The sequence below is a fragment of the Phascolarctos cinereus genome, unplaced genomic scaffold (genome assembly GCF_003287225.1).
Source record: "Phascolarctos cinereus isolate Bilbo 61053 unplaced genomic scaffold, phaCin_HiC Scaffold_4;HRSCAF=312, whole genome shotgun sequence".
NCBI lineage: Eukaryota > Metazoa > Chordata > Mammalia > Diprotodontia > Phascolarctidae > Phascolarctos > Phascolarctos cinereus.
The window spans coordinates 55507075-55522061 of NW_027555847.1; the positions used below are offsets into that span (position 1 = coordinate 55507075).

At 40.8% G+C, this 14987-nt stretch overlaps 1 protein-coding gene and 1 long non-coding RNA gene across 7 annotated transcripts in view; one reads left to right on the forward strand and one right to left on the reverse strand.

The window, feature by feature from the left end:
- Positions 1 to 14987, forward strand: part of PPARG (peroxisome proliferator activated receptor gamma) — a 177428-nt gene that overhangs the window by 154141 nt on the left and 8300 nt on the right. For 5 of the 6 annotated variants that reach the window (XM_020981077.2, XM_020981074.2, XM_020981076.2 and 2 more), the window contains one exon: positions 2796 to 3246. The exons of the other annotated variant lie outside the window; for it this stretch is intronic. In XM_020981077.2, coding sequence (XP_020836736.1) covers positions 2796 to 3246 — 451 coding nt within the window. The remainder of the gene's footprint in view (positions 1 to 2795; positions 3247 to 14987) is intronic. 6 annotated transcript variants of the gene reach the window in all.
- Positions 8047 to 14987, reverse strand: part of LOC144456751 (uncharacterized) — a 59870-nt gene continuing 52929 nt past the window's right edge. Inside the window, exon 2 of the long non-coding RNA XR_013485818.1 lies at positions 8047 to 11865. This is a non-coding gene — a long non-coding RNA (uncharacterized LOC144456751). The remainder of the gene's footprint in view (positions 11866 to 14987) is intronic.

Below are 14987 nucleotides of genomic sequence, written 5' to 3' on the forward strand. Positions count from 1 at the left end.
TATGCTTGAATCCCAGCTCTATTACCAATAACTTGTGTGACCTTGGGTCAATCACTGCCCTTCTTCTTCTGTAGGATGAGGATGAGGGGGTTGAGCCAGATGGCCTCTGAGGCGTCTTCTAGCTCTGAGACTCTGATTCCCCCAGGATCCTGAGAAGACACAATAAATATTGATCTGAGACAGTCCATCCCCTGGCATTCTCTTCTCGCTTCTTCCCATAGTAACATCATTTCTGAAGACAGAAGTTTGAACACCAACTTCTCTCCTGAAATCCCAGAAATCAGCCTAAAAAATGGAAACTGCAGATTTGACATTCCAGAGCAGCCCTGTATCTTAGAAACCAAGAAGAAGCACTGTTGTTGAAGGCAGGCTTACTGCCCTCCGGGGCTCCTCCTTCCTGCAGAAGGCTGAGGTAGACAGAGCTGCCATGAGCTGTGCCGGGACTGTTAACTCACCCTTGGCCTCTTAAGCTCTTTGCTTAGGGTTGCTAACAGTGTCACTAAACTGAATTGCTTGTTAGAGAATGTTCACAGTTCTTGAGTGATCTTGCTAAATAGAGCTGGACTAATTTGGATTGTTATGAACTTGGAATTTGGAAAGGATCGTAATGCCAGTATTATTTCTCCCAATGTATAACTGACTGGTCTGGAGTCAGGAAAACTCATCTTTCTGAGTTCACATCTGACCTCAGACACTTAATATCTGTGTGACCCTGGGCAAGTCACTTAATCCTGTGTGCCTCAGTTTCCTCATCTGTAAAATGAGCTGGAGAAGGAAATGGCAAACCACTCCAGTATCTCTGCCAAGAAAACTCCAAGTCGGGTCACGAAGAGTTGGACACAACTAAAACAACTGAACAACAATGAAGAAGTGACTTAAGGCTTTGGCTGATAGAGTTGGAAGAGGCCAGAGGATAATAGGATTTATAATTTATTTATAATAGGATATTTATTTATGGATGAAATCTTAAAAACCCTCTACTTCAATTTCCCCCATTTTACATAGAAGTAAACTAAGATTTTAAAGGACATCCTGATCCCCATTTAGCAGACCAAGACCTAGCAGAAGATCCTGAAGTCTTTTCTGGGATTATCACTAAACCAGTTGACACCACTATGAATCCAACTTCACATCAGAGTTTGCGTGGGTTCCAGCAAGGAAGGAACTTGACTGAGGTGACCTTCCTTTCCCTGCTCTGTACAAGCAGACTTTAGTGAGCATTCTGCCTGCTCCTCCAGGGATATGACTCTTGGCATCATCATCCTCTCTTCACTATCCATGCTCTTAACAATCAGTTACAGACCTAGAACTGAAAGGGATTTCAGAAGCAATCTAGTCCTTCATTTTACAAATAAGGAAACTGAGGCACTTAGAGATTATAGGATCATAGATTTAGATCTAGCCAGGAACTTAGAGTAGAGTCCACAATCCTCATTTTATGGATGAGGAACTAAAGCCCAGAGATGTTAAATGACTGCCCAAGGTCACACAAGTACCACGTGACAGAACCATGGTTCCAACCCAGGTCCTCTGACTCCAAAGCCTCTGACTCTTTCCATTGCAGGATCTTGGACTGCAACTTAAGTCACCTGACTTCCAGTTCCCGGGCTCTTTCTTTGCACTCTACCAGATCCCTGGCCATATCTGCATGATGCTGTAATGAGCGAAGAAAAGCCAATTGCTTTTCAAATACAACTAGCTTTTCCCAAGTAGTCTGCTGCAGACCCACATAAATGATGCATGTATCTTACTCGATAATTTGTCCCTTAAGGATTCACATTGCTAAGATAAATTCAGACCTTTTTTTTTTTTGGCCATTTATTTTTTCAGCTCTTACCCAGAGGCCTTACATCTGTTCTTTCCGAAACTGATTGCTTCCAGAGTATTTTTTTTAAATGGACGTTTTCTTGGCCTTGATTTTTCTAATCTGTTTCTGACTGATTTATTATCATTTAGTATATTTCATGTGCAAACTTTGAAGCCTTTGAGATTTTAGATTTAATCTCAAGTTACATAGTAGATCTTTTTAGGTTGAGGGGAGGTTTTCTTGCCCAAGTTGATCCACTGGTGATCATTTTTTCAATGAAAGAAAGTTAAAAGTTTGTTCTGTATAACAGAACAACTAGAGGTAAACAGATAGTTCAGCATCATGAAGGCCAACATCAACAAGCATTGTTGTGCTATGGGTTGGGGTCTAGGTTTATAGTCAAGGTCTACTTCTGACATTTACTCACTGTGTCGTCCTGGGCAAGTTGCTCGACAGTTCAATATTCCAAAAAACTCTCTAAGGCTATAAGTTACAGAGGAGGTATGGATGTATAAACTCATTAATGACAAGGACTGACTCAATTTTGTATCTACATCCCTAGCACCCAGGACAGTACCTGGCACACAGTAGACACTTAATGAATGTTGACGGATTGATTGAAGGAGTTTCCGCATCAGGCATTCTCTATATCCCAGAAATGATAAATTTGAACTCCCTCCTTTAAAAAGCCCAAAACAATGTAGCCTACAAACATGAAAGACTGTCACTAAAAATCAACCAGCCACAACTGAATGGCTTCAGTGAAAAAGACTGAAATAGATTAAGCATGGTTGGTTTCAGTAGATTATTTAAATGAGTGGCAAGATAAGAAAAGTCTCATCAAGTATGTCCAGCTTTGAGGATTATCTGAAAAGGAGGAAATATACTTTTTTTTTTAAAAAAAAACCTGTTTTATGAACTTTGATGTTACAGTAATCTAATTAAAATTAGGTTAACCCCATCCACTTCTCCCCCTTTCTGTTTTCAGCCATTTGTTATTTATGACATGAACTCCTTAATGATGGGAGAAGACAAGATTAAATTTAAGCACTGCACGCCCCTGCAGGAACAAAGCAAAGAAGTTGCCATCCGCATTTTCCAGGGGTGTCAGTTCCGCTCCGTGGAGGCTGTCCAGGAGATCACCGAGTACGCCAAGAGCATTCCAGGTTTCGTCAACCTTGACTTGAATGACCAAGTGACCCTCTTGAAATATGGTGTCCATGAGATCATCTACACCATGCTGGCCTCCTTGATGAATAAAGATGGGGTTCTCATATCCGAGGGCCAAGGATTCATGACAAGGGAGTTTCTGAAGAGCCTGAGAAAACCCTTTGGTGACTTTATGGAGCCCAAGTTTGAGTTTGCTATAAAATTCAATGCACTGGAACTAGATGATAGCGACCTAGCAATATTTATAGCCGTCATCATCCTCAGTGGAGGTAAGCTTCCATTAATACTTTCCATGGAGGGTGGGCTGAAGGGGAAGAGGGGCAAAGCAGTGATTGACTTCCCTTTTCCCTCTTAATGGGCTTCCCCCTCTGTTTGCCCATACCTGCTGGAGTCTTTGGATATAAAATACCAATGGTGTGCCAAGTGTTGTGATTGCAAATACAGAACAAACTCAAGCTTATAGGTCTATAGGTTATAGACATTTATATAGTGTCTACTCTATGAGCATGTGAGGGAGATACAGGATCTTTTTTTGTCCTTAACTTCCACATACTACCTTTACCACCAAAATCCATACACTAATGACTCCCTCCCCTACTACAAAGCTTCTCCTCCTCCAGCTTTCTTTCATTTTAATAATAATGGACTATACTTCCTAAAGGGGGTGGGGCTGGTGACCCCCTCATCCAGAAGGGCAAGGCTTCAGTTGTTTTCCCAGTCTCTGCCACATCCACACCCTAGCTTGGTTAGTACCCTCTTGCCACACCCAAACTTTTTTAAAGTGCACTTTTAAGAGAGACGGCTGGCTGGGTTAGTGCACAGAAGAACAAGTTGGTTTGTTTAGGGATCAAAAGCATGCCTTCTGTCCTGTTAGAACTGTGATCCAAATGAAATGACCAGTCTTTAGACCTTTTGAGAATCTAGTACACCTCTCTGATTTTGTGTGGTCTGTACTCAGCAGATACTTTGAACAGACTAGAAGACCCATCATTGGGATGGGAGAAGGGGAAGGTTGGCAATAACTCCCATCTTTCTTTTTTTTTTTTAATTTGTATTTTTCAAATTAATGAAGAGGCACCTTCTCTCCCTTCCCACTCCCCCCATTGAAAAAGAAAGAAAAACAAAACCCTTATAACAAATATGCATAGTTATCTCCCATTTTTCTTTAAAGAAAATGTTTTTAAGGGAAAATTTGCTGCTTAGTAAATTGAAGGTTTTAGGAAGGTTTTCTATAGGCTAATTACAAGCTTCCCTCTATTTAAGGGCATCAGTATCTTGGGAGCCAGGTGAATTGAATGGTAGAAATAAGAGAAAGACCTAGCTTGCTGATGAGGCATGAGGCCTAATTGCTTGAGCTAATGGCTTCTTTTTCCATGTGTTAAGGTTTGACTGACTTTTCCCAGGTGTTACCTGCACCTGGGACTGTCTCTACAGCATGGATAAATTGTGTTAAAGCCTTGCAGTTCTTTGGAAAGAGGCCCTGTACTGGGGTTACCGTCAAGCATCGTTCTTTCCTGTCATTCTGAAGGCAGAATTCCTCTGGAATCTAGGGTGCAATGTATCAGAACAGAGCATAACCCCCTACAGTCTGTTGGCATCTCATAGTGGCTTAATTAGAATCCAACAGTTTACTTTTAGAGGCACAAATCTCATTAAAGTTACTCTGTCAGGTTGAAATTAATTTAAAAGTAACTTTCTGGCATTGGGTTTCACTTACCAAAAATATGTACTGGAGGATATCAGCATGTTTTATTGGTCTCCCTGAAGCCACTTCAAATAAGCTCAGTTCCTTTCAGAGGGCTTTGTTCAAATTTAAATTAAAGCAATCTTCAGCCCCTGAGAATTTTAATTAATTCAGTAAAGAAGAATCTGAACCCAATTTATTATAGTTCATAGTGAGAAAGTATAGCCTTTTGACAAAAACAATCAATTTTATAAGGCACATTTGTCTGATATTTAGGAAAACTGAACAGCTGGGACGTGAGCCAGTTAAAGCTTTCTGGTTCTTAATTCAGTGGGGGAAGGGTGGGAGGATGACCAGGGCCGCTCAGATTCTGAGCTTCATGAACTTGGGCAGTGTTGTTTTATATGATTGGACGCATGACGAGAATGAGTAATCATGCATCTGTGGTTCCAAAAGCAGAGTCATCAATAAAAGGGTTGTGAATGTGCCCTGCTGCATTTCTCATCAGCGAGTCTGTTTGAAAAAGTGATTTATAGCCCTTTTTGAAATTCATTAATTAGCCTAGAATTAGCTCTGAATATGGTTTTAGATAAATATCACTCAATACTGTTACAGGAGAATGGACTTTAATCTTTAAACTTTAGTTTTTCATCTATGAGAGTAGTTCTGGGGCTAGTAACCATGTAGATTCTAAAATGTGACTTTTGTCTTAACACAAAAGAAAACACAGTAACAAGCCACATTTATGTAGAACTGTTAAGGGTTACAAAATCACTTTTCTCACCAAAACTACCTAGTGAGTTAGATAATACAAATATTTATTATTCCCATTTTATACTTGAGGTGCCCGAGTCTCAGAGAGATTGTGACCTGCTCAGGGTTAATAATGGTGTTTTATAAAGCCCTTTAAGGTATGCAAAACACTTTATAAATACCTCATTTAATCCTCACGATGACCCTGGGAGGTAGGTGTTATTATTCCCATTTTATAGATGAGGAAACTGAGGCTGACAGGTTAAGTGAACTCACCCAGAGTCAAATAGCAAGTAAGTGTCTGACGCTGGATTTGAACTCATGTCTTCCTGGCTCCAGGCCTGCCACTCTATCCACTGTACCGTCAATGTCAGAATCTGGAACTCATCCAGCCATTTTAACCCCAATCCCAGTGCTTTCCGCTTAACCAGTGGTGCCCAAATCTGAATTTCCTAATGGCTTTGCAAGAGTTCTGCCTCCTGAGTTCTAGGTACATCTAGGCAGATTCTACTCTAAGCAAATATTGCTTCTCTTAACATGAAATAAACATAGAAGAAATAAGTCATGGTGAATAAGCCGTGAAATTGGACATTAGGTCTATCAGCACTTAGCAGGAATGCAATTCAGTTGTCTGTGCAATTCTGGGGACCAGTTAGACTCTAAAGAGTTACTCAACATGGCGCCATGATCATTCCCAGTCATCAAAAACCTGTTAATCTCAAGACTGAGCCAGATTTGTGTTTACTCCAGGATGGGCCTCAGAGAGTTTTTTAGGCCCTGCAGTAAACCAGATGACCTACACCTAGTTTCCAACGAACCTATTTCCTCCAAATAGGCACAGACCCCTCAGAGCCCTCTAGAGAGCCAGGCCAGATTGCCCAGGCCTACTGTCTTTTTCTTTTTCTTTTTCTTTTTGGTGGTAGTGGTGTTTTCCAGGCCTACTCTCAACCACATTTTCACAGTCATTTAAGATAACATACATAAAGTACTTTGCAAATCTTGAAGTGCTCTATAAATATCAGCCATTATTGTTAGCTGGGTACAGGAGTTAATACTAAGGCAATGTGCCATAGCAGATTGATCTAGAGACAATTACAAGATTACACAAAAGTTGCCATCTTGATTTTCAGTTAACTCCTATCATTTGAAACAAGTGACTGAGTGAATTGACTTTTAAAACCCAGTGAAGGAGAGAGACAGCCTGGGAAAGTGACTAAAGAATGGCTTTGGAATTGAGAAGACCTGCCTCCTGGGGCATCATAACCGGGCAAGACAACTCTGTGATCCAGGAGTTCTTAACCTTGCTTATATCATGGACTCCTTGCAAAGTCCAGTGAAACCTATGAACTGCTTCTCAGAATAGTGTTTTTAAATGCATAAAATGAAATACATTGGATTACAAAGGAAACTAGTTATAGTAAAATACAGACATCAACATAATAAGAAGTACAAATTCATGAACTCAAAGTCAAGAATGCCTGCTCTATAACTAAGTTGCAAAAGAGATGTCAATTCTGCTTTGGTCAAGGGAATTTCTTCACTGGGAGGTCCTTAGACCAGTGAAATCAAGAGTCCTACTGAAGAAAATAAAACACAATTACAATGACAGATAAGCATATATAATTTCTTTTCTACTCAGTTGCAACTGTGCAGATGAACAATGAAGGATACTGTGAGTTATACAGATGTTTCCAAGTATACGATGCTTTCATATGGTACAATCAAATATTTGGATACTTGGTGGAACGTTTCTGCTTTCACACATTTGAGTAGAGTAGACTCTGGTTAGTGAGCATGACAGTCCAAACTGCAGTTGGCTCAAGCAAGACATCAAGTTCATTATTCCATCTTTGAGTTTGTAGAAGGGGGTGTGGGGTGTGAGAGGTAATCCATGCCTGCAAAAAAGCCTCCCTTCCCATCAGACTTAGCAGCTTCTTCTTCAGCTCAGCCTTAGCAACTAACAACAATCTTATCCTCTTCAGTTTCCCCTGCCTCAGGGACTTCAGAAAGAAAAAATGTTGGCAGGGATCCAACTGACCTCATTCTGGTTAAGGTACATGTGTTCCTGGTCTAGGTGAGGTACAAAAATGGGGAGGCCCATTGGGGAAATGAATGGCAGGTTGGGGGTTTTTTGAATGTTACGTATCTGATTTGACCTAACTTGGTATTTAGCAGGGTGAAGGTGGTGGCAGGAGGAAATAGTGATGTAACGCTCAGATCACTGTTATTCAACATTCTGTGCCCTGAGAACTGATGACACCCTCAGATTAGGGAGTTGGGTTTGCTTCCCTGGAGCATCTATCTACACATTGTCAGTCAGTTCTTCTAAAACCAGGTTTGAACATGATGACTCAGTTCCTCCCGAGAATTGCTCCTAGCTCACTTACTCTACCTTCCATTTTGTGCAAGAATTGGGCTAATTAAAAAAAAAAGAGTCATCCAAGTGATAGCTACTTAATAAAGTAGCTGGGTTTAAAGGTTCTAGGGTCAACTACAATCTCTTATAAGTCATGTCTAACCTAAGCCTGGAACTTGATTTCTTCCTATATTTTAACCCATTGTACCAAGCTCTAGGGCAATCTGGGGATATGTTTGTATATTTCCTCATTAATTAATGAAATATCACCACATCTTTCAGTCAACAAGCATTTATTAAACATTTACTGCATTCCAGGTGCTGTGTTAAGAGCCAAGGATACAAAGAAAGGTAAAAACAAAAATCCATAGTCCTTGCTCTCAAAAACATACATTCTAATGGGGGAGACCACATGTAAATATCTCATTATTTATTTAATAAACTGGCAAAACCTGGCAAAAGAGCAAAACGGGCAAAAATAACTATGAATAATAGTTATTCATATATCTGTGTATATACATTCACATTAAATCCCTTAATCATCTGAGATTTAAAAAATATTACTAAATATAAGTTGCTAAGCATAGCTTTATTAACAATGATAATAATAATATCTAGCATTTATATAACAATGAAATCAATAACAAAAGAAAGACATTGATAATTATCAGCACAACCACAGTCATCTCAAACCCCCGCTGTAATGGCAAATGACTTCACTTCTGAGAACCCAATCCCACACCATTTAGTTCCTTCCAGATAACAAATAAAGTGTCTTCACAAGATAAAGATTAAAAGAGTTTCATCAAGAAATAAGGCCTCACCATCCTTTCTTTCACTCTTCTCCAGATTCTCTCAAGCCATCACTCCTAACAGTCTCTCCCCAGACTTAACTCCTTACAAAGTTTTCCTCATATTGTGTTACCATAAAATAACAGCTAATACAGTTCTAACAAGAGAAAAGTTTCTCGTCCCCTTTTTTTCAGTGTTCTCCATACTTCATCACACAGAGGGAAAAACTCAACAAGAAAAAGTACCTTACTAGAAGGACAGTTAACAACTATAAATCCAAACTGCCTTTTCCACAACGTTCCATTTGGCTCTCTAAAATACAGTAACAGTGTCTGTAGCCTCTATGAGAATGCCAAGGGAAGCACACGTTCCAGTAATAAATAGTAATAATAGAGTAAATCACTTTTTAAAATAGCTTTGTACTTTTTCAGAAGTATCTTCCTGTTAGATGATGATGGTGACGATGATGATGATAGCTAGCATTTATGTAGTGCTTTAAGGTTTGCAAAGTGCTTAAGATGTATCTTATTTGGTCTTCACAATAACTCTGGGAGGTATGTGTTACTATTCTCCCCATTTTACAGCTGAAGAAACAAAGATTGAGAGAAATTAAGTGGCTTTCCCAGAGTCACACAGCTACTCAATGTCCCTAAAGCAGGATTTAAACTCAAATCTCCCTAACTTCAAATCCAGCTCTCTAGCCCCTGTGTCATCTCATTATAAAGATGAGAAAACAAGTGCAAAGAATTCCAGTCACTTGTTCAAAGTCCCATACCGATGGAGTCTAGTTTAGAACTCACTGCTCCAGATCCCTAATCTAGTACTCTTTTCAATGGGTACCCTCCTCCTAGTGGAAACTCCTTCAGTATGGCTGGTACTGTCCTAGCACCTAGGACAGTGCCTGATACATACATAGTAGTCATTTAATAAATGCTTGGTGTTGACTAAAGGAATAAAAAAGTGACTGAATGGGGGGGTAAAGTATTGATTAAGCAACGTTCAAGATACAGAGTACTAGAGGGCACAAACGCCAATTCATTCACTTTGTTCATTTATCCTCCACGGTAAACCCACTACTATTTTGGGGAGTATAGGATAGTGAAAAGAGCATTGACTCTGCAGTCAGATGACCTGAGCTTGAATTCCAACTCTGCCACTTACTCACCAAGCCTCGGTTTCTTCACATGTAAAACAGAAAGCTGGACTAGATGCCCTCTAAGGTCCCTTCTAGTCCTTAATCATATGTTCCTATGATCTCACATACACAGACATTTATAGGCTGTGCTGGTGTATTGTTGATGACAAAGGGATATTGTTGATGATAACTGTGACCCATATTCCCCTTCACTGTCTAAACTCTTCAAGTTTAATAGAACCCAAGGAGCAAGACTCTTAATAGCCCAGAAGTGCTGAGTAGAAGTTAGAAGCTTTTAACAAACTTCCCTTCCACTTCCTCCTTTCCCCCCTCCCACAACTGCATTAACAGGGTGGGGAGTGTGTGTCCAGTACTCTGAAACTGCCTCTAGCACAAGTACCCTCATGGCTGGCATTATATCCTTTCCCCAGCTAGGCCAGCAAGTTCTCTCAAAATGTACCCAAAGATGGAAGCCAAGTGGCTGTGTTTTTTTTCTTCCACTTCAGCAAAGCTGACAAGCCCTGAGCCATGATATTGGACACACCGCTCCCTTGAGTGCTGGAGCTTATGCTGCATGGCATAGGAAAGCAGGTGAGGCTGCCAGTTGGAAAGAGCCCACACCAAGAAAAGGTCCTCTCTGTAAATTCAGAACAGTTTAGAAGCCAGCAAAGCTCTTCCCAAACTCCGAAGTCATAAGGGTGGGAAATTCACCATTTTTTTTTAATTTTTGCAATTTATTTTGTGAGGCAAAATGCCCATCATCATCCTAACAACAGGGAGAAACTGAAAAATGAACTGCAGTGGTAACAAATGGGAAGTAATATGACCTTCCCAGGTACCCACTCAAGCTTGAGCTGGCTTAGGCAAAGTCCCAAGAGCCAGCTCGTTTATTCTCCATCAATCCTAGCAGCACTTTTTTTTAAATCACTAACATTAAACCTTCTGGGTAGGACAGTTGTGTTCATTTGCACAGTGTACTGGGACCATGTGGAATGAATGTTCTCCTATCTACACATTTCTTTGTATATGGTGTCACTACCGCATGACAATTAGGCAGCACAAGCCCATGTGCCTGCCCACAGGTGAAATGTGCTCCTTTTTCCTTCTTTCTCAGAATTAAAGTTCAACCAAGTGTTGAACCCCAGTGAATTCCATCAAGATGTGAACATATATCACATCACTGGCAATATTCTCACTCTGGCAATCAGATCTACCTGTTTTTCATCCTGTCTTAGAAAAACTTAAAGGGAAAGGCTCAGTTATGTCTCTCAACCCTTTAGCCCATTCCTAAGTGACTATTTAGCTGAAAAGCTAAGGCAAGTAAAGCCCTTTGATTATTGCCTGAGTTCAGATATCTATTTGATCACTGATTATGAGAAAGCCTACTGCAGTGGTGGGATCACTAAGTGAGATGTCAAGCTTTGCTTCATATCTTCTTTATTATCATTAATTTTGTCACATTTCAAATTTAACAAACATTTATTAACAAAAATTTTCATGATCCATGTGTTCTCCAGTTTTGCTAATAATTGGGTTCCCAAAAAAGAGAATGTCACTGCTCTTGCTCAAGAACCTCTAATGGTTCCCTATTAAAAACCATCACAGTCTGGCTCTAGCCTACCTTTCCAGGCTTATTATACCTTACTGCCTGTCACAAATTCTCCATTGCAAGCTAACTGATTCCCAGTAAAGTATATACCATTTCATCTCTCACTTCAGTCTTTGCCTTCCCTCCAGGGCTAAAATTCTCTTTCTCCTCAGCTGTGCTTCTTGAAAAATCTAACTTCCTTCAAAGCTAAGCTTACTTGACTCCTCCTATATAAGGCCTGTGCTCTCTAGTTACTAATGTTCTCTCCCTACTCCCGCAAAAATATTACTTTTTTTTTTTACTTTATACATTTTTATTTACACATACACGTATAAGCCTCTCATCCCCAAGTGGCAATGAATGTAAACTTCTTGAAAACAGCGAATGTTTCTTTTTCAACTGTCTGGAACAGTGCCTAGTACATAGTAGCTGTTTAATAAATGTTTGTTGAGTGAATAAATGAATGAATGAGGTGTGGTATCTTCACCCCTGTTGTGCAAACATTTCTTGCCACCTCCTTTATGTGCCTAAATTGCCATATCTATGGAGTTGTTCTTTTTCTTCTCAAGTTTCCAGGCTCCTGGGAGGAAAGAGAAAAAGCAAAAGATGACTAGCCTGTTTAAAAAAATGAAATATAAGCTAAGACAAATAGAAAGAGCATCTCCCATCCTCTTCCTTTAGAGCACTGTTTAATGATAGGATTAGTTTTAGGGGAGAAAAAATATTAAGGGTAATGTCCTTAAAAGGATCCCTGTTTCATTTTCTCTATGAATTTAAGATATTTGGGCTCTTAACAGTCCACAGTCTTATGGTAAATGGGTGATGGGAAGACAGATGTTATAAAATCAGCTCTTGCAGCTACAGCCTCTTCCCAGGCTCCTCCCACTGCCTGTTCATCTCCCCTGCTGCTTTTACTGACATTATCTGGATTTGGATAGGATATAATTTCTATCCTGCAGTACCATCACAGGTTTAGGCAAGTATATTCATAACTTTTCTATTTCACACATCACCAGTTAAATGCTAGTAATGCTGATGAGAGGATCCATCCAGTGGAGGCACAGGCCATTGCATGAAGCAGAACAGACACATTTTGTTGTTTGGGTTGTTTTTCAGATTCCCAAACTGACAAAATCAGTGTAGAATGTCTGGTTTTCTCCAATATCTACATCCAGACAACCCAGTTGGTGGTATAGTTTTATGAATCCAGCAATGTTTAGGGCAAGAAAAAGCAGGTGATGTGGAAAGTAACCCAAGGTTGAAGCCTGCAGAAGAGGACAAATGAAAGCACGAATTTCAAAGAGATTTGGGAGCAGGGTGCATGGAGGGGAATGAGGCACACTGCGGAGTTAACTATAGTGGAGCAGGATGCATTGCAGAGTCAACTGTAGGGGAGTGGGGCCCATTATGTGGTTAACTACGGAGTTCAGACCAAGAGGCAAGGAAAGCATTCCCAGGGTATGGGTGAAGGACTGAGAGACAAAGGAAAGGACTGAAGACCCTGGGAAGAACAACAAATGTGTCTGAGGGTCATGAAATAGAGACAGATGGAAGAACTGAGTTGGATGGTGACAGAGGAGAATCTTGGTGTTCAAGATCATGGAGGTAGAGTAGTTTGGGGTGATGTTGAGGTCTAATATCTCACCACCCCTGTGGGTGGCTGAAGTTGGTACAGTGACAATAGAGGTCATGTAAGTTGATGAGTTTGATGAACCAGGAGGCCAGATGACCCTTTTAATAAATAAAGGACACTAAACTCTGGAGGGATCATGTGACCCACCAAAGCAACCAGCAACAGAACTAGGACCAGACTACACTGTTGTTCAGCAAGGGCTGCATTTCCCCATAACCATTTTGCCCACAGTCGATAAGCATACTCTACCCAGTGGGTGAGTGGAGTGGGAAATGACTCATCAGACCAATGAAACTACAAGCATCCCCGATGTTTGCTCCTAATAACATTTCTGTCTTTGCTTCAGCTAGGGCCTCGCCATGGTCCTGAGGCCCGTGGCAGGGCTTAGGTAGTGGAGAATTTTCACTTAGCACATACTCTAACTGTGAGATAGTTAACCCTGTTGGACCGCTGCTGCAAGAGTGAGATGTCCGTGTTAGCAGCCAGACCTGACAGTCTGGGAGAAGTGACGTGATCAGACAAACAATCATCTGTCAGCTTAGAGACTGTGGGATGTGGCAGACAGGGCACTCAGATCCAAGCCACTGAATCATTCCCCTCCCCACTGGAGGCTGGGTGCTCTGGTACAGTGGATCATTTGGGGTTCTCATAATGTGTGTTTAAACTCTGCACGACCCCAGGCAGAGGTGGGTCATCCTCCTGACTGGCACAACATGCCCAGATGTCCGGGCAGCCTTCTGTCAGTGAGGAATAATGAAAGCCCTGGCTGGGTCTGAAAACACTAATGGAAGTCACCAGTGAAAAACTATAAGGTGGAGGTGGTTGTGTTAGACAAGCGAGAAAGAGAGGGACCTAGAAATGAGAGACCAGACCCAGTTCTCTGGAGGGAATTATCAAGTGAAAAGGGCTTCAATCCTAATAGGGAAAGGGTAGGGAAGTGCTGCAAGGCCTAGGCAACACCTTGCACATAGTAGGCTTTTAATAACTATTTGCTGGATTGAATTAAATTATTATTAAAGTATTATTATTGAATTAAATTATCTGCCCATCTTTGTCTCCCCTTCTTTTAGCTACTAAATGTGTGTGTGTGTGTGTGTGTGTGTGTGTGTGTGTGTGTTGTTTTGTGTTTAGGAAATTAAGGCCAGTGATCAGGATATTTGGAGTGGGGTTGGAGGGTGGGGGTGGAAGGTAGACCAAGTAAGCTGTGTGAGGCGTAATAAAGGACACTTGGTACTTAGTGGAAGAGTAAAAATAGTGAATTGTTCAGCCTGGCTCTCCTGACCTGGCCCTCCCTCCCTCCCCGCCCCCATAATTCAAACAAAACATAATCAGGTATTTTATTTATAGAAGTGACTGTTATTTGGACTAGGACCAGAGAGGGCATTAATAGCACCATTACTATAACAAGGAAAATGTTAACATGTGAAACCTACTTAAGAGTGAAGGACTTTGGCAGAAGCTTTTAACTTCAGACAATGAATGTGCAAATTATAAACAATTTTTTTATGTGTGGGTTACACACTTACGAGACCTTGTAACAACATCATTCCCCTTTTCCCTGTCAGCAGTTTTTCCTGAGAGTAATCAACTGCCTATATTGGATAGAGGTCTGTACTTGGAGCCAGGAAGATGCGAGTTCAATTCCTATCTCTGACACCTACTAGCTGGGTGAGCTTTGGTGGGTCACTTAACCTAGGAACCTCAGTTTCCTCATCTGTAAAACAAAGGAGTTGGAATGGACACTTTTCAGATCTTGACCAGCCCTACAGCTATGCTCCTATTAGCCTCTGAGTATCTTCTCTTCTTTAGCCTTTTCACGAATTCAAACTGCTCCCCCAAAGTCAGCAACCAAGGGCAGAAAGTGGATGCCAAGAGGGAGAGGGGTATGGAGAAAAAAAAAAAAAAAGAAAGACAAGTACATAAAGGGAGGAGAGTGAAAGGGAGATGTAAGGGAGAGAGTAGAGATGAAAGAGAACAGACAAGAGGGAGATAAGATATGGGAAGATCACAAAAAAATTGAAGAGACAAAAGAAAAGTAGGGTGTGGTCATATAAATGTTCATATTAACT